The 20,572-nt window shown below is 38.4% G+C and overlaps 1 protein-coding gene across 1 annotated transcript in view; it reads left to right on the top strand.

Annotated features, from left to right (window-relative positions):
* The window catches only part of PARP8 (poly(ADP-ribose) polymerase family member 8), a 114,945-nt gene that overhangs the window by 69,112 nt on the left and 25,261 nt on the right, over window positions 1–20,572 (top strand). Inside the window, exons 9-14 of the mRNA XM_057371809.1 lie at window positions 610–700; window positions 3,520–3,586; window positions 4,935–5,060; window positions 7,122–7,686; window positions 10,307–10,360; window positions 10,464–10,559. Coding sequence (XP_057227792.1) covers window positions 610–700; window positions 3,520–3,586; window positions 4,935–5,060; window positions 7,122–7,686; window positions 10,307–10,360; window positions 10,464–10,559 — 999 coding nt within the window. The remainder of the gene's footprint in view (window positions 1–609; window positions 701–3,519; window positions 3,587–4,934; window positions 5,061–7,121; window positions 7,687–10,306; window positions 10,361–10,463; window positions 10,560–20,572) is intronic.

The raw sequence follows: 20,572 nt of genomic DNA, 5'->3' as shown, positions 1-20,572 counted from the left end.
CTTCTGTAGCTGTTCTGTTGTCATTAGCATCGCACTTCCTCATCTCATCTGTGCAGCAACTTCCTGGCTGCTATAGAAAGGACAAAGAAGAGAAAATTTAAGGGCATCTTTACCCTCTGCACAKATACATCTTATTTTCAGGTCAACACAGCACATAAGACAGTTATTGAGCCGGACCAACATTTTAAAAAAATCTGATCATGCCTTGAATTCTTTTGACCAGTTTTAAGGAGAAAGTTTTCTTTGCCCATATAGTTATGGAGCTAAGTTCTATTCTGTCTTTTTTGCTCCTTTGCTTCTCCACTTTGAAGCAATACCTGTTGGTAGATGAGAATGTTTCTGCCTGTACTGTACATGCAGTGTTGTGTATAAACCTCTGCTTGGTTTGAATGAGCTCACTCAAGACCTAYAACTAGTCTGACAATGCTGCTCTTGGGGAAACTGATGTGCAATAATTTCTCTTAAGTCTAAAGTGTAATGTGGGAGTAGATCCTAAACAATTGGGTAGGTGGATGGATGGTATTTGTAGCAAGCCTGAGGTAGATTGGGAAAAAGGAGCAGTTCCTCACGATGGCTAATGTTTGTTGTTTTCTGTTTGTCTTAAACTAGGAGGAGATTGCTGTGGCTTGGGATGTAATTCGCACAGAGCCTATAATAGTGCGACTGCACTGTTCRCTTACACAGTACCTAAATGGTCCAGGTTGGTCAATTGTGTGCTCTCCTTGTGCCTYGTGTGGTGTCCAGTCTGAGCCATGGGACACATACTCATTCTCTCCCAAATCTTTGACCCCACATGTGTTTAGTTCTTTTGCTGAGAGGAGTCCTATTGATTTGGAATTAACCTTACATGTATTTGCATGGCTAGCCCCTTCCTGGTGACAKGGGCATCTAATTTAAAACTTCCATAGGTTGATTTTTGGATGCCCTGATGCCCTTCGAGATGCAACTGCTTCCCCTAGGAATCAGGGTTCAGGAACAAAGATCTAGAGTTTCTAATAAGCAATTTCCTCATTTTGAAAATCAAGCATCATCTGCACAGATATGGCTGGTAATGATGAACACAGACCTGTGCAGCACATTAACATGCCCTTTTTTATGCAGCTTTGAAAAATCAGCCCATGGTAATCACCCTTTCAGCTTCTGGTTTCCATATGAGTATGTGAACTCTGGAAATGTTTAGATTTGAAAGAGTTTTTAAGTGTTCATAAGTTTCCTCRTGACAGAAAAATGGTCAAGCTCATGAAGAATCAACTGATTTTGAAGATTTGGAAGTGTTCGTATGCAAGAGTCGACTTTAGATATATTTTTACAGYGCCAAGTCAGACTCAGTTTGGATAATGACTTGCCCAGCTTTGGAGACTTGCAGTACAGGCTGTCAGTTCAGGCTTTTATCTGTGGGAGAATTCTGCCTCTGGAAAATGAGTAGAGATTTCCAGTCATGTTTAGCAAAATCTGTCCCAATGAGCTATTACTATATGATATGTTGTCTGATGATTCTAACTATAAGCTATATTCTGTTCATTCGAATAATCATTTCATTATAACTATCTTTTTTTTCCTCTTGACTTTGGTCTTTTTGTCTGTGGTTTATGAACTTTAATCATTTCTGTAAATATTCAGATCTTAAAGTATCTATTTGCCATAGCAGGAAGCAGTGTTAGCATTCAGAGCACTTCTGTCAAAATGTAATTTAAAAAATAAAAAAGTGCAGCAAATAAGAGAAGGTGAAGTGTGAAGAGCGGTGTGCAGTGAGAAATGAGAAATAACAGGAATATATCTCCTGCACTGCAGGCAAGGTTAAGGCGGGGAACAGTTCCCAGAGCTGCAGCTGAGCTGCTGTGGGATTCCTGGGTGCTGAGAGAGGCATCTCAGGGCCACAGGCAAGTGCACGTGAAATGTTGGTTTTATGAGCTCAGCTGCTGTTGCAGCCATGCCTCTTTATTTACTAGCAAACCACAGTGACATTCACCATCTTTTGTATTAATTCAGTGTATTCCTCTTCTGCCTCAGATGTGCTTTTTTTGAGACTACCGGGCCAGAATCTGATGCTGTATCTTTTTCTTCTATACTGCATTTTATTGATTGAAAAACAGAAACACAGTACACTTCAAAGCATAGCAGGGGATATGAGTGCCACCCTGCAGCTCTGTAATATACTGATTTTAGATAGTTCTTCTAGTTAATAGCTTGCTTTCAGTATTGTCTGCGTGGGCAGTTTGTCCCTGGTGCCTTAGAAACCTGTCATAGGATGAATCAGCCACTGGAGGTATCGGAATATCTCCTCTGAAAGTAGAGTCTAGACAAAAATTTTGGTCTAGATTTCAGATGATTGCTGGTCTAGGTAGGATGATTCTAATTTAAAGCATTCCCCATCCCATCAGCCCCCTGCAGTATGTCTGAAATTTGACAGTCCAACAATATTGCTACACTTATTATTCATCCGTGTTGAAAAAAATCATCAGTTTGTATTTAAAAGATCATGTTTTATGTTATTTGAATAATACCATTAGAGAAGGGGTAACTGCAGAGCTTTGAACTAAGTTAAAAGTTGCATGGCCAGACTGGATATATTGTATTTTATAATCAAATTGAATCTATTAAAGCAAAATTAAAGTATAAACCTCGATATTCTGGATAAAATCTGACTTTCTGAGTGGCCAGAATAACATCAAAATACTGATTTACCATTCTTAACAAAAATAGACCAAGCCCCAGATTTTTTGTTTTAATTCCTTTTTTATTTTACTTTAGTCTTTATCATTTTATGCAATACAATGTGTGAAGTCTGTTTGTGCTTGTAATATGCACTGGCTGTTGTCCTGCCTTGAGGACCTGAGGCTCTCTCAACAAGTACTGGATTCCATCTGCCACTTCTATCTAGCAAATGTTATTAGAGGATTTTAGTAATGCCACTAGCTAATTTCCATCTTTTACCCTGTACATTTTCAATTTCTGACAGATGAATATGAATATACCGGTGTTAGGATGGGAACATTTCAGGGTAATTCTTGGCCAGTGGAATTCACATATCAGGCACATAGATGATGGTTTTGGATCTTGTATTAAAACACCCTCAGAAAGTTTCAGTCTGGGCTTTCTTGGTCTCCAAAGGGACTCTACTGTGTATAGACTACTTACTTGGAAAAAAAGTTTAAGATCTAAGGGGAGATGAATTGTCAGTCCAGATACATTTAAGCTGATTTGGCTTGCTATTTGCGTAGTATGTTTATAAAAAAAAAAAGATAGATTTTTGTGAAAAAAGGGTAGGAAGAGATAYATTTGGAAGAATTCCATTTGTAAAATTGTAGATTATATTGGCTGATATTCCAAAATGGACCATGCATTACTTARTATGCTCAAATGAGATGTCTGCTTTTGCCATTGTTTCAATTTTCTGTTATTCWATTGTCTATAATCAAGCTCCACATAGAACAGGATGCTTAAATAAGACTTACATGGTCACAAGTTTGTCATTACTGCTGTAAGGTCATATATCAACAAAATATCCTTTTTCCCTAGTGCCAACTGTGGATGTATTTCAGATCTCTACAAAGGAAAGATTTGGGCTAGGACATCAGCTGAAAAAGTAAGTCTGGAAAAGTGAAAACTCTTGGTTTTAGGCACTCTTTTTACAGTGTGTAAAAACATTACTCTCTTTTTAGTTTCTGGACCATGTCAGGTAGCATAAAATTCATGTTGTCAGGTTTGTTGTTGGATCAAARTGTTTTAAAGTTGTTTTTCTTTAAAAAAAAAATCAATATTTGCCTTTTTTAATTTGAGTCTTGACAGCTGTTGAGAGAACCTGATCTGTATTACTTGCCAGGGTTTTCTGTCACTTTGGTGCCTTTTAGGAAGTAAGCTATAAAAGTTACAAAGACCATGTCTAGTAGTTTTCCATTTCATGTTTCTGCTTAGATGGTGAGGCCTCTGCAAAGGAGTCTTTTTGAGCTTCATGCATGCCCCAAGGGGGCTATGCTTCCATGGTCCCCTCTAGGATATACAACAGTAATTAGGCCCTCCATGTTTTTGAAGATGAGATGGAAGAATAGTCAAAAAAATTGGCAGTTTCATGTGGCCATAGTAAATTCATTTTAATTCAATTTTTCTGAGTCATCCTTTTACATGTACTTTTGTACATGTAATAAAATTCTAAGTATATAGGCTTTTTAGTGTCTGACCATTACAACATTAAGAAACACCTAAGGAAAAAAAATGCTGTTTATTGTTTTAAAAAATTCATTGCAACATTTTCATCATCTTACAAAAGAAACAAATTATTAAAATCTGTATGGTATATAACTTTGAAGAAAAAAAAATAAATAAATGCTTCCCTGAAATTAATAGTCTCGTGAAATGTTTCACTATTTATACTGTCTGTGATTTGTGCACCAGGTAATGACTGAAGGTTCCCATGGGACATTTTCAAGAGCATGGCTGCATAGCTCACAACTGAGCAGAAGTCAGAATACCATGAACCCAATGGTTTCTCATGGCTGTGGCAAAGGGATATATCTTGTTCATAATGAATTCATCTTTGACTTTTATCACATCTAAGACCCCCATTGCCAGTTGAGAGTCATAGAATAACTGCTTAGCCATGCAGATGCAATATCCTACAGTCAGGTGAGAGACAGACCCTGTAGCTGGATTTGATAGTTGGTATGTAGTCTGCACAAATTTTGCAGTTGCAGTGGTTGTTAACACAGACTGTATTCTCATTAAGAGTTCCATGTTAAATTAGTTCTCTGTGAATAAAAAAGCATTCTTTGAGGAGCTGAGGCAGCCAGTCATCAATCCACTAACATGACAGAAAACATCACCTGCAGAGTGAGAACATTGCGTTGTCACCTACATGACTGCTGAGGCCATAGTACTAAAATAAGTGTGTCCTGGCTGGGATAAGAAAACCTTTTTTTTACTTTCTTAATTTGCAGGATCATGCAGACATTTGTTACACAGCAGTGGAAGAACAGTAAAGAGAAATCTAATTGTACGCACAATAAGAAGGTGTCTGACAAAAAGGTGAAATCCCCTCTGCACATCTTTTCTACATTGCGCAGGTAATAGCAAGGAAAATGAGCTGTTATCACCATGAACTGTTCAAAACCCACAGCAGACTGCACAAGGTGAAATCTTGACTTTTCTCCACAGAGAAGTGCTCTATTTATATCTTACCTCATGGGTTTCCAGTCCTTGCATTGCATGACATCAGGAGTGAACTAAGTATTGCTGCAGCTTCTAAGATTATTAGAGATTATTAGAGTATTTCATTGCCCTGCTCTCTGAAAAAGTCATGTTTCATCTAGSACTGGAAATAATCAATTTTATTTTAACTTGTGTTTGTATCTTTATTTTATCTTTACTTGAATTGCAAAAATAAAAATCTAATTAAATATATGTGCAGGTAATATATGTGTATAGCATATGTTATGTATATTTTAAAAATCCGTGTTTGTCTAGCTCTTCTTTCTACAGCAGTTTTATGTATTTAATTTTTTTAAAACTGGAATGGTCATAAATGAAAGAATGATTTTTAAAGATTCTGGGCACCCTCCCCTCTCCATTATTTGACGACATTAATGTTTTCCACTTCTGAAATACAGGCACCAAATTTCAAAGAACAAAGGCATTAAAAAGCATAATAAATAATTTGTGAATAGTTCATTTGAATTTAAGTGTATGTGGAATCAGGCTCTGATTTTACCTATTGTAGGATTGCGACTATTTACTCTAGTGTGTTTTCCTGTTTCTGGAGGGTTGACAGAGGGTTGGTCCAGTTTCTGAATTTGAATTGAATGCTTCTTTGAATATTATTTCTTTTTCATAAATTTTAAATTCTAAATTCAAGGTATGAAACAGACACAGAATAGAGCAATCACTCACATTGAAAAAGGGAGGAATGTCAGAGATGACAGAAGATTGTCTGTCTATTGAAAGGTAGAGAAGGGAAGATGGTGTTTTGAGTACATGCCTTTTCCATTCCCTATCGTATCCCACGCCACTTCCAAGCACAGGCTGTAGCTTGGGGCTTGGTTTTATTTAGAAAGGGCATGAAAAGCCATCTCATTCTTTTTCCTCTTGATTTGGCAGCCAGAATCCAGAGATAGCTCAGCTGAAAAACAGGGACCCYCTCTGTCCCCAGGACACCGTCCCCACCTCCTGTCTGCAGGAGGCTGATAGTGACCCAGCTGCTGCAGTGAATCAGCAGCCTCCACGTGCATCCTCCACTGTCAACACTTGCTAACATGGTGGGGGCACCTGCCAGCCTCTCCCCTTGGGTTTTTATTTCTCTATTTGATGCAAACAACAAMAAAAAAATACTCCAAAGATTAGTGTTGCTTGTAAAACACAGGAAAATGATTCAGCATACCTGTTACATGTTCTGACTTTGCAAGGACAGATGAAGAGGAACCTTACAGAAATATGACAGCTTGTGTGAATGTTGTTTCATAAAAAACCTTCTGTTCTTTATTTTCTGCTTCCATAATTTAGGTCTCTCGCATTCGCATTTCTGGTGTTATTGTGCTAGAACTCGTCTAAAACCAGAAAGAAGGGTATAAACTTACCTTTCACAAAGTGCCCAGGTTATTGTGAAGTTTTTAAAATAATGTCCTTTTCATCTGAATTAAATTTGGTGTAATGTCTCCCAAGTTTCACTGCTTATTGAATCTTCTATTGGATCTGAACATAGAATTTGTTATTCTGTGTCCAGAAGACAATAACTTTCATTGGATCATGCCATGATGATTACATAGAAAAAATAGATTTTGATGAGGAAAATATATTATARTATGTGGGTTTGAAGATAATTTCTTGAATAACTCATTTGTTTCACGATATAGAGACCTTCACAAAAAGCTGTAAGGTCACAGCTCTAACTTCAGCTTCAGTAGTTAATTGTCCTTTTGATTGATGAGCTTGTGTGTAAATAGGAATAAGTTGTTTTGGTACTGAAAATACCTTTCATACAATTGTTAATGTTTTAAAAGTGTGGGTTGTCTTTATCACTAGTGAAAAAAAAACATAAGGTGATACTTAAAAGTGTTCACATCTGTGTCATTTTGGTTGATTTGCCCAAGATTTTGATTGTTCTTGAACTTCGCCATCTTCTTTATTCTAAGGTCGCCAAGTTATCCTCCACCAGGCTGTGGTAAAAATAAATCRAAGCTGAAGTCAGAACACGATGGCATCTCCAAGACACACAAACTACTGAGAAGGACTTGCTCTAGCACAGTGAAGGCGGAGGATGTGTGTGCCACAAAATCTCACAGAACCTTTGGCCGCTCGTTGTCGAGTGACCCTAGGGCTGAACAGACAATGGCTATTAGATCGCACAAACTGCTGAATCGTGCTTGCTCTGCGGCTCTCAAGCAGGAGGAGTGCATCGCTTTAAAGCCCCATAAGGTGTTAAATAGGTCGTGCTCTGGGGATCCTCGATGTGAGCACAACAGCACCTTGAAGCCCCACAAACTTTTAAGCAGATCCTACTCCAGTAACCTTAGAATGGAAGAATTGGATGGATTGAAGAATCACAAGTTGCTCAGCAAGACTTACTCCAATGCCCCTAGATCATCCAAAATGGAGCCTTTCAAGGAGTCCACCATGGCAGAGAGCAGGAGGCTCTCTCTTACCTCAGGGCTTATTGGTATCTTAACACCATCCTCATCATCACCTTCACAAGCTGCTGTGCGTAATATTTTTTGTATTCTGCTTGTTTTCCTCCTCCTATTTTCCAAATGTGCTGTTACACTTTTTATGCAAGACGTTAATACTTAGGATATATGTTAGTGATTATCTTGGATATACTGGAAGACAAGAGCAATGAAGTCAGCTTTCTAAGGAGGATTCAAACAGCTGTGCGTGCACATATACTTAAGTTCTAAATTTGGAATTTGCTGAGGTCAGGGCAGAGATTTTATATGTCATGTTGAATGCGGCTCAATGCACAGCTGCTGGCCATGGGAAAAGTTCAGTCACCCACTTCCTTCCCTGCACAGTTCSTGCAGGAAAAAGGGAGAGTGTGCCCTTCTGTGCTGCAAAATTAAGTAGGTTGCACTGGACTTTTCTCATTTCTGTGTTTGCTTCATGGGGGAAGCAAGTATCCATTAGTTTGAGTGCTGTGTCACCTCTTCTGGTCTTTGCATCTGCCATTATCATCATCATCATACAGGAAGGAATGAAGTCACGGTTCTGCTCATSTCTTGCACATTTGTGATTTGTGAGGGGTTAAACCTTCAAATGTGCTGGGGGAAGTTGGGAGTCAGGGAACGAATTGGGCCCAGWCTGCTCTCTTACTTTCCCCAGGGACATGATAGATAAGGGAAGGCAAAGGGTAGCACATATTCTTGCATTTAAGAAAGAACTCTTAAAATAATTTCTTCTGCCTATGCCTCTTAAAAGGTGACTTTTTTACTTTAGCAGAAAGAGTGGGTTTGTTTGCAGTTGTTCAAGACACGAGCCTATTTTCTGTCTTTGAACTGGGGAGAAGTGTTTAGAAAATAGTTCTTCATTCAGATGCCATACATGTGTTTAAAGTAGTGTATTCTAAAATAATGAAATTACATTGAATGTGCCATGTTTCATGGTAATTTTGTTTAGTAAGCTTTAAGCTATACTCATCAAATCTAAAAGCAGGGATACAATATTGTAAGACCATTTATATAAATGCTGTGTGGTTGATTTATGTGATGTGCACAGCAAAATTAATTTGAGCTATCAGACTTTCTACTTGTTGCAGTTTAGAGATGCCCTTTTTTTCTGATTCAGCAGAGAATGTCTTAGCAGCGCAAGACTTTTGGAAAAGTCCCTTTGATTTTTATAACATAATGAAGAGCTGACTAAGTTTCATACTGATGTTGTCAGCTGATAGGGAAGAAAGGCAAGCTTTGCTTGGCAGCCTGTAAAAACTACCCATAATTTATTGCTTGAATGCAMTTACTTTGAGGAAAGATCATCACATACATGGTCAGATGCAGTTTGACTGATGTTAGTGGAAGGGCATCAAGAGTGTATTTCAGATTTTATATGCAGGCACCAGATATATGGATAGCCTCGGTGCCTAACTGCAATTTGAAGTCAGTGGAATGGAGAAGTGATGAATCAAGACACTGAATTCTCTTCAACTCTGAGCTATAATATTAGAGTCTTATATCTGACTACAAGTAGGACTGTTGCCCAGAAGAATGGAAAAGCAGCTAAGCAGTTAAACAGTAGAGATATGAAAGGAAGCAACTCTATTAAAAAAAAAAAAAAAAAAAAACCCAAACAAACAAAACACTAAAAATGGAGCTTGTCGCTGTTGGCCAAACAGTAACACAAAATAACAGACACAAAGACACACAGAAAAAAGAAGGAGAGAAAGAGGGTGAAAAAGAGAAAGAGAGAGAGTACTTTATTGTGGGACAAGCTTCTTTATCCACTTTAGGAACCAGTGTATACATTTGTGTCAAACATACATTGGTTAAGAGACAGCTGTTTAATTAATTATTAGTATATGATTGGTAGGTTTGCAAAAGCTACAGTATTAGTAATGTTTATAAATGTGAACCACCTGCGTTATCAATTCTACATTCCAATCTCCTTTTCTCAAAAGTAGCCAAGGATGTGGTATTCCTCCTCCAWGCAGGCTGTTAACACYCCCTTYCTTTTCCCAGGACTCAGTCATACACGATAATTGGCTGAGTTTCAGATTCAGGACTTGTGGGGCCACTTTTTTCCCCCACAGGAGCTGATTTGATTGAAATAGATGTCAACCTGGAGGGGATTCTGAACCTTACTGGCTTTTGTAATARGCATTCCTTTTAATTTATGTTGTTGTGTGCTGAAAGAATTTGAGTGATATCTGAGCATAAAGATCTGTTAGTGTGCTGCTTGCAGAAGAGAGGCCTTAGCACACATAAATAAAACTGTTTTCAGCCTTACTGAGAGTTACAGTAGTCTTTCAAGCCTTAAAATACAGCCCATATTGGAATAGACAATACGCACTGAAAACCTAATGGAAGTTATTGAATGTCAGTTTGTTAGGATGGAGTGAGGGCACTGGTGTTTCCATTTGAGATGTTTCTCGGATGGTGAGTACAAAACTTCACCTGATTTGAGAACTAAAAGGAAGTACTAAAATCCTACCCCACACTCAGTAACAGTAAAAGGATTGATTATTTGTTATGGCTGGTTCACGCAAATAAGAGATTTTTTTAGATGAAAGTTGTTTGATTAACATATTTACATACAAAAATTTACAAATGCTTTACCATTTCCTTATAATTAGTCTGCCAACACTGAAGTTGCCTCAACTTTTCCCTTGCAGCAAAATTATGGTGCAAAATGCATTCCGGTGCGAGACCGTGGCTTTCTTGTGCAGGTAGGATGTCACATCTTACTCATTTATGAAACCCTGTGAAACATGAGCTGACTGTTAATTATTTTTAAGCAGATGTTGTTATTCTCATTTTCATTGTTCTCAGACTATTGAATTTGCTGAGCAGCGGATACCAGTACTGAATGAATATTGTGTAGTTTGTGATGAACCTCATGTGTTCCAGAATGGGCCTATGCTGAGGGTAAGTGGTGTGCTGGTAAAGCATTTTATAGTGCCTTAAATAGCGGTGGACCATACAAACCTTTTGGAAAACTGTTGAATTATTTCAGATATGTTTCATTCTAATATTCTTTTGAGATGCAAAAATGTAAAGCATATTAATTAGATTTTGCTGTAAATTTGAAAAAAAGGGTAAATCTTACAAGCAAGGGAGATAGAAATTGGGCTTGTGTAGTAACACAGAAATGTAAAGGGTACATTTTTGTTCCGAAYGTGTAAGTGCTGCAGTATTCACAGCCAGATAACATAGAGACGTGCTTTCCCAGTCCTTTGGCATTCTTCTGAAAGCTTAAGACACCTCATCCTTGAGCTTTTATTGAGCCATGGCCACAGTATCTGCACATAACAATATTAATGCCACCACTCTGCCAAGTTCTTCTGTGTGTTTTGCTCTCAGGCTGCTGGAATGAACCATCCTCAAATGTGATAAAAAGGTGGCATTAGGGGRTGCTCCGAGAGGTGTCTGATCTAGCAGTGGCCTGCTCCAGGGGCATGGCTATGGTCCAGGATGCCCAAAGTATGGCCAGTCAGGCAGCTCTTCCTTTCGTTCCTGTATGACTGAGAACAGAATTTTGTCTGCTGATCACTGTGGCCTCTCTCGTGCTGCTGGTGAATGCGTACGGGGGAAAAGAGGAAGATTAGTCATGAGAGACTCACTCTGCCTGGAGCAGCTGGATCAGTGCAGCTTTGTGAAAGAGTTTATTAAGAGAATACCGTTCTTAGCTTTAGGAGTCATCTTGCAGTTTAGAATGCTCTTGTTTCACCTGCCCTTCATCCAATGGAAACATGAGTAACCTTAAAAGATTAAAGCCGTGGAAAACTAACTCCAGTGTGAATAGTCTGATACCTAGCAATTTCTCCACAGTGAGGCAAGCAACTGCACATAAACTGAAGCAGAGCTTGTCTGTTATAGCTCCATGGAACTAAATTCATGAGCATTATCACTCTGCCTGGTAGCAGAAGTCACCCCAGTGCCATTCCCCATGACACTGACTGGCGCAAGGGTCAGGTGTTCTGACTGCAGGCAGGATGTGCAAATAGGCTGCTAACAGGATTTTAAAAAGCATATGCATATTCAGTTAACACTCTTTTAAGTCATGGTTAAACCCCTGTAGTTTTGGATATCCAGTCAGGTGTTATTTCTRTCTGTTCCAGCTCATATCTGTCTTATAAAAGCAGATTTTTCTGACAGATTTATCAGCAGCCAAAACTGATTAGAAGCTTGTAAAAAAGGCATCAGTTCCTTATTGTTTATTCTTTGAATGCCCTACTATGTATATTACCTGTGACAGAATAAGGCAAAGTCAGTAATGTTTGGATTGTGAGTAAAGTTTGAAAATCATAATTATTTAAGTTATTGGGTTTCTCTATTATCCATAGGTCAAARCAAACAGTAGGATTTATTCTATTTAAAGAAAAAAAACAAAACCAGAATGAAAAGTTAGCTGCTCTAAATAAAAAATTCTTAATTCTTTCTTTCCCACCATAAAGATAAAAATCTCTCAGAATTACTCTTTTGCGTCTTCAATTTAAAGAAGGGTCATTATATAGCTATCTKTTTAAGAGTTTGTCAGCACTTCACAACAGAAGAAACTGCAACCATATTTGCCCCTGAACATATTCAGCCTTTGCAGGAGCATAACCTGACAAGCTTTGCAGAAATGGAAGACTGTCATTATATAASCTAGGAGAAATAAGATAGCAGGAAGAAATCTAGCATGCTCTGTGTATGCTTGAATGACTCAATGAGCAATATAGAGCCATTAATGAATCTGCAGTTCTGTAGGTGAGAAAGGATCTCAGTTTGAATTGAGCATTAGCTTGCCCTAGAATGTGTTAAGGAAATTTATGCTTCACTCTGCTAAGAGCTGTGGCCAGGGACACCTTAAAGTAGCCAGTTTGTGGGGTTTATTTACATGCTTCAGCTGCACTCACACATACACACACACATACATATGTATACATATAATGTATGTGAAGAGAAAGAGCATTTTTAGTACTGCTGCAAAAGCAGATCGCATAAATAGAAAACTTTTATTTTGAGAATGCAGCAGGCTTTCATTTGGGGCAAGGCTATGTGCAGTGTAGCCTTACTGAGAATCCACAGCCTTTGCAGAGTTCTCTCATTCATACCACAGGAACTTTGCCAGACTCTGTAATGATGGGTGCCTTGCTGTGTGTGCTTCTCAAGGTTGTCCAGATCTTGTTTTTTAGAGATGCCTGCATCCCAAAGGCATTACATACAGAGGCTCTTTCTGTAACAGTTTGTGCCACAAAAGGTGCCACAGACTAAATAGCTCCGGGTGGTTCACCAGTTTCTCCCTTTGAAGTTTAGTTCCTCCTCACAGATGCATGCAGGCTTATATCTGGGTTTGGGTACCCTTAATGGTGGTTCCACTTCTACATTTTGGATGCGGTTTTTTCAATAGCAGAGAAAGCCTATGAATTTATAAAGGCATAATAAAGTTACTGCTTAAAAATTTTCTTGAATATGTATATAGGCCTGATTTTCTGATATTTTATGGGAGTTTTATGCACTTACAAAGAAACCAYGGAGGAATTTGATTCTCTAAAGCTTCTGTATGTCAGCCTGGTGCCTTACCTGAGCTATAGTGTAGTTTAATTAGTTGTCTTAAATGTCTAAAATTCAACAAATGACATCACAAAACAATTTCAGTCTTTTAATACTGTGAAGTGTTATACCTACTTATAAACTCTCATGCGGTACGTAGTTTTTTATGTTGGTTATTACTGACTTGCTCTATTCAGATATCTCATCCTCATGACAGCTGAAGAAACAGTGTGAAACTGAGAGATAGTTTTTTTTTTATTTCTGCAGGCTATTATTTTGTCTTCAAGTATCTTTAAATCAATCTCTCTCAGTAAGCATTCTTCTCAGTGTTGTGTTTCATTTCCCTAAATAATTTTTTTCTGGGGGAGTAGTCTGACTTTAATATCTATTTCAGTTTAAGTTACTTTTTAAAAACCTTGACATCTTTCCCGTAAAATAACAACCACTTGATGACAACAAGATGTCTYATTTTGCATGTCCTAATTTAGGGACTAGATCCACATGGCATATAATTTTGTGGAAGATTCTGTTGCAGGACAGCTGCATGACACAATTGCATCTGTTTGAGTTGAGTCTTTTACAGTGGACATCCGTCTTGCTCCAGAGCCCTCAATAATTATCTAATCATGCAGATGTTCTCTGCTGGTTCAGGGATCCTCTTGTACATTGAAATCTTTGAGTGTTGTTMGGTCAACACCAAAAGGATCAATCTTGGTCCTTTTTGAGAATAAATAAAGAGGCTGCTTTATTGACTGSCTGAAGATGAAGTAAGAAATGCTTAGGGGCAAAGTGAATATTCCTTGAGAATAACCAGTTTTCTTTTGAGTTCCAAAATTCTCTGAAATACAGAAGACCAGAGTTAAATACACAGTTCCTGTGTGTGTACTCCACAAGTCTGTGTGCATAGAAAACAAAACACATTAGGTAGATGGGGTGACTTTAGTACATGCCCAAACCTAATGCCTTCACAAGGAACTGCATCTGTGTTACTGTGAAGKGAAGAACAAAGATTCTCTGGAATGGAAGTAGTTTTGGAAAAGTGCTATAACACATCATGAAGTTGTAACACTCTTCTTTACAGAGGCCAACTGTCCATTGCTTCATTCCATCTTCTTAAAAAAAAAAAAAAAAACCAAAAAAACCCAGTAGTAAAGTAGGCAATTTTTTCCTGTAAGTATTCACATCTTTCCCAGACAAGATGAGGACAAATGAAAGTTCTCATCATAGTACGTTTCTTCTGTATTTATTTCAAAAGCATGGTGAGATCTAAGGATTAATTGGAGTGCACCAGTAGTTAYAAAAACCATATTGGATGTGTAGAGATACACACTTGTATAGAGTACCACCAAAATCAGCAGTTCCCTGAAATCACTGCATGGAATGATTTGCAGTTGCTCTGAGAAGCAGAGGAAATACAAAATGAATACATGGATTCTAAGAATAAAAGGTATTTAACCTCTTACATAACATGGACCAATACTATTTCATGCATTCATTTCTAATGATGATCAGAATCCTGCATATTTCACTTCTCACAGAAAGATTAAGAAGCAGCCTTGAAGTCTTTGGCAGGGGTTGGGACTGCAGCCTGTACATCCAAAGAGCTCCCTTAACCCATATAAAGAATCACAGTGCGTCTTCCTGGAAGGAAACCTGTGCTACGCAGCTCTCAGGAGCTCTGCCCTCCTCCGAAGTAGCTCCCTGCTCTGTTATGAAAAATAGGAAAGGGAAAGGTCAAGCACAGCTTTTATGAAGGAGACACACAGAAGGCAGACATGGCAAATCTACTGGAAAAAAAATAAGGGTCTGGTCATTTGAATTATTAGCCCTGTGACTGTCTTTGAATTTGTTTTCATCAGAGAATATGTTTAGATGACTGAGAATGGACAATTATTTGTTTGTAATTAATGGCTGGGTTCTGATTGTTTCAATAACATATTTTGAAATGCTTTTTTTCCCCCTAACATTTTCTATCAGTTAACATATCATTCACATCTGTGCTGTTGAAATAGTTACATAGATTATCCTGATTTCTTTCAAACTACAATATAACATTGAATATCAGAAATTAACTTAGGGAATTCTAATGACTTCCACAAAACCCATTCTGAAGTACTGAAATATTCATGCACGGGGTATGTGTCTCTAGTGAAAAATTCCTGAAACTAAAATTTATTTCATCCACTGCTTTGTACTGGAATTTTAAGATCTCCAAGGACAGAGATTGCAGTGTCTCTCTGAGCAACCTGGTACAATGCTTGATAAAACATCAGGAAAAACTTATTTTAGCATTATCTAAAATTCTGGATAAAGTTTAGATAAAGGTAGYTAGATAAAGTTAGGGAGTAAAAGTACTGACTGACCTCTAAATGTTCTTTTCAACCATCTGGTTTGGTTCGTCTAGCTAAAAAATGTGTTTTCCAAAGCAGATCTAAAAATGTAATAAACTTAAGCATTATTTGGTTCAGGGTTAGAAGGCTATTAACTTCTTTTAGTGCTGTGTGAAGTTCTTCCTTTTAATATTACTAGAATATTCTAGGGAAGGACTAAGTTGCATTTTAAAAATGCAACAGTTTTGCTGCTGCAATGGTAGAGAAATAAGTTGTTTTAGGAATTCAGCATGTACTTTTATTACAAACATTTAGTGTAATGAGATCACGAGTCATTAACAAAGTGGTTATTATATTTAAGGATCTGATTAAAAGAAGTGTAATAAAAATGTGAAATCATACWTGAAGACTGGAGGAAAGAAAATGTCAGTCCTCCCTTAAAGAAAGGCAAGAAGGAGAGGATGCAGAGACATCTGTGTTGGTCACTCTCACCTTGATCTGTAGGAAAGTGATGAAGCAGCTAAGCCTCAGAAGCATCTCCAGGCACATTAAGGACATGAAAATCATCACAAGTTGTTAGCATGGCTTCACCAATGGGAATTCRTGCTTGATTGACTTGAGTAAACTTCAATGAGGAAGCGAAGATGGTCTGGAAGATGAGGGGAGAGCAGCGGGTATTGTCTGCCTGGASTTGAGGAAGGGTTTTGACAGTGTCTGCTGTAAGATCCTTTTAGACATGCTGTTGTTGCTGGGCCAATTGAGGAGATGGGGAGATAGCCTGCAAACTGGGCCCAGAGGGTGGTGTTCAGTGGGGTAAAATCTGCTTGGAGGTCAGCAAATATTGGTGTGCCCCAGGGGTCAGTAGTGGTCCAGTCCTGTTGAGTACCTTCATTAATCACCTAGATGATGGTGCACAGCGTATCCTCAGAGAGTTTGCAGACGATGGAAAAAATGGGAGAAATGTGTGGTACTCTGGAGGGATGGATGCTGTTCAGAGGGCCTCGGCAGGCTGGAGCAGTGGCTGCCAGGAACATCCTGCAGTTCAGCAGGGAGAAGTGCACAGTSCTGCAGCTGGGGAGGAACAAACCCAGACCTTGGTGTATGCTGGGGGCCACCCAGTTGGAAAGCAGCTTGGCTTGGGCAGGAAAAGACACYGGCTTGAACAAGAGCAAGCAATGTGCAGTTGTGGTATGGAAGGTTAATGGTACCTGGACTGCATAGAGTTGTCTGTGTGTGTGGAGTGATGTGATGCTGCTCTGCACGCAGTCTTGCTGAGGCCATGCTGTGTCCCTCAGCACAAGAAAGGGATGGAGCTGCTGGAGAAAGCCTGCTGAAGGGTCACTGAGTTGATTAAAAGGGCTAGAACACATCACACAGGAGGAAAGGCTGAGCCTGGAAAAGAGAAGGCACAAGGTGGGGTCTTACTTATATCTGCAAATACGTGAAGGAAGGGTGAAAAAAGGATGGGGCCATGCCCTTTGCGGTGGTGGTCAGTGGCATGACAAGAGGCAGGGGATAAAACCTGAAGCACAGGAGGTTTCAGAGGAACAACCACAAACATTTTACCTTTTTCACCTTTTCTGAAGGTGACTGAGCATGGAAATAAGCCCAGAAAGGTGGTGGAGTCCCCATGCATGGAGAAATCAAAAGTTGTCTGTTCAGGGCAGCTGGCTCCAGGTCATCGTGCRTGAGCAGGGATGTTGGACTAGATGACCTCTGGAGAACCCTGCCAACCTCAATCTTTCTGTAATTCTTTCTTTTGTAATTCTTATTCAACTTTTGCATAGTGTGATTTGTAAAGCTAAGATCTATCTTGTTCTATGCTTTCCCAAATTCCTCATTTGCAAATACTAAAGCCATTGACAGAACAGCATGATTGAATGGGTTTTAAAGACCTGTGAGACAATTACGCAGGACAAAAAACAAATCTCAGAATATATTCAATAAGGTAATTAAAAGACCATCTGTGTATCAGTAATTTTTTTTCAGTAGTCTCTTTAGAGTGCCATCTTGTGTTGAAACCTCAGACTGAGACCTTCTTAGAACAAAGGAGGAATTAGTAAAACAAAATGAAATATTACAGCTAGTTTCTTTGAAGTTTGTACTCTGGTGCAGACACTTTGGCTGTTTAACACTTTTACCATAAAATGTGCACCRTAAAATACTGTAAAGGAATATTTGAATACCTGTTGTCATTATTTAACTGTAAAAATAATCGCAGTCTTGTAATTCTGATATATTTCTTCCATTAGTAAGCTTACATTTTAAAAAACATTTTTCATCCCAAAGTCCTCAGTTATGTTTTATTTACTTGGGTGAAATCTTGCCCTGGGTGGATTCTTGTTGACKTGAAGAGGTCTTGGATATTTCTGTGCTTTGGATACAAGAGTCTTTCTTAGACACCAATGAAAACACAGAAGCATTGATAGCTCAGAAAGAGCATGCTGCTTAGTTGTGGAAAATTTCTTGAACAGAATAAACATCACTGAACTGTGGAGAAAAGTGTAGGTGTATAAATATGTTTAGTCAGACTGGAGTTAAGCCAAGATGCTTGTGGAATTCCAAGATTTCTGTGGAATAACACTGGGGTCTTTCTAATCCTTACTCCATAATATCGGCTGGTTTTCTCTCTTTTTATGAAAAAAGCCTTTCCAGTTACAACCTGTATTTTAATAGAATAGATTTCAAATCATTTATATTTTACTGACAGAGTAAAATGACTGCAGTATAGCTTTTCCTGTCACCATGAACGTACAAAGTGCACCCATCGTAGTGTTCTCCATAATGCTTGTCTGTTTCACCATTTTTTATATATCTGTTAAGTAAAAACATATTTTTAAAAAAATGTATAAGATGCAGAAGAATTAAAAAAAATAAACAAAAAAAAAAACAAAAGCAGAAAATAAAATTTGAATCACCCAAAACAAAGCCAAACAGAACAAGTGACATTTCTTACTCAGTCACAGTATACTCTCATCTTTCTTCAGGTTGTATCTGATTACAGCTGTGGTATTTTCCATGTCTTTGAGTAGCCTGTTCCACGTAACACATGAATATTGAGAGACTATTCAGAGAGTTTAGTCTAAAAAAACTAAACTAAGACTAAAACTAAGAGTTGGCATGGTGGAAAGTAGGAAACAGAACAGAGATTTGAAATTCCATTTTGTCTCCTTGTCTGTTGCTTTCAKTAGAAGTAGGATGGTCACTAATGTTTTCACCGTCACCATTTATTACATTTGCTTTATGTCAGGCAGTGAGCCTTCCCTGAAGCATCTCCTATTATATCAGTATTTTTTAGGTGTGTCAGTCTCCTTACAGCCTCATTAGTGTCTGTGTGATACTCCTCAGGGTACAGGAAAGCGTGGCACATTGCTCTCAGCAGAGCTGCAGCCCACATGAGGAAGTTGCAACGTTGTTTGATGCAGACTATGAAAGTTGCAGCTTTTTCAAACTGAAAGAATGTCAAGAAAATATTTTAGGTAGCATATGAGTCCAGGAACCAGGATATGTCATGGTGTGTAGGTGGTTTGTRTGTCTGCCAGTCTCAGTCACTGCAGAAAGAAGTGACATTTGCATTGTAACACACGGGAACTCTGTGCCATTTTCACCACAGCAGCAGTTGGGTGGGAGCTACTGATCATGCAAAGAGTGGGGGAGGCTGAAAGAAAAGTCTGAAAACTTCAAACATTCAGAAAACGCTTCCTGATTCTGTAATTACCTTCTGCCTCCAAGCATTTGAAGTCTCAGGTTAGCTGCCCACGTCTTATTTTTTTTCTGTTTTTTTCCCTCTGGAATAATGATCCCCCTAATAATGCTTCAGCACCAATGATCTTCACTTAGCTAATAGTTCTTTGAAAACCAGTGGCTTTCTGTTAATTTTCTATTTTCAAGAGAAAAAAATAAAGTATATATGAGACCCTGACAGCTGCTGTTGCTGAGAAGAATTACAGTTGCCCTTTTCAGAAAGTGAGYGACAAAGTCTCTCAGCCAGTCAGCTCTTGTGCCCTCAAGGTGGTGGTTGTAATCTGTGAAACTGTGTGCACCTAAGATGAAATACATGTTTAAGTGTCTAAACCCTATTTTGTTGTGTATTTTCCCTTGGAAAACAGTGGAAAAGACTAATCTAAGAAAATATGGTTAATCTGTACATTTGTGGATGTGAATTCTCTGTGCATGAACCAAAGTAAGAGTATCCAAATATGTCATTGGAACATTGGAACAACATAGCTTTTATAAATGTGTTTGTGGTGTTCTTTTTTGTTTTCTCTGGCTAGAACATTTCTCATATTTATGATCTGAAGTCAGAACTAAATGTTCCTGTCCCAAGGGCTTGCATCCTATGACAAGAGAAAAGTGGACACCATAAAGGGAAAAACACTATCAATGTGCAAAACATTAGCAGCAGAGTTAGACCAGTCTTGAATCCCAGTTTCCCCATAAGGCTTGTGGTTTTCTTTAAACTCTGCCTTCTAGAATTGATTTATTAACTTAGTTTTTATATGTTTTCATTGGTTCTAGCATGCACAATTTCAAACAAAAATAAGGAAATGTGGCACTGAGTAAGTGAGTCACAAGAGCCCTTCAAACATTTGCTTCCTAATTGCTAGCTAAAATTTCCATTTTGTTGGGATTGAAACTATTTTGATGAATGAACTTAACTAACAACTGGAGTGGAGGACACTGAAATGGCCCTACCAACACCTCTTGGAATATGCTGCTAACGCTTGTGGGAAATTTAAATTAAAAACATCTGATTTTGTTAAATTGAGGCAAATTTCATGAGCAATATTCAAAAGTGCTTTTAAAATTACTGTAGTGTGGCTTAAAAGGCATCCAGAGTGGATRTATGAAGACAGACTGCTGAAATGTCTCTCTAGCTGCAGGGTTTGGATTATTTTCCCCATTGTACTATAAAGACAAAATATTTAGTGGACAGGAAKGTTTATGAAATACATAAAATGAGAAGAATTGTAGACCCTAACAGAAGTGTCTATTCCACGTCAGGGCTGAAATTCTGCTGTCTGGCTTCTGGTTATATCTAGAGTTCTCCAATGTCAGCCTGAGCCAAAAAAA

This window comes from Malurus melanocephalus, unplaced genomic scaffold (genome assembly GCF_030028575.1).
Source record: "Malurus melanocephalus ecotype Western Australia unplaced genomic scaffold, MMel_1.1 scaffold_158, whole genome shotgun sequence".
NCBI classification, from domain to species: Eukaryota; Metazoa; Chordata; class Aves; order Passeriformes; family Maluridae; genus Malurus; species Malurus melanocephalus.
This window is presented reverse-complemented; position numbering and strand designations above follow the sequence as displayed.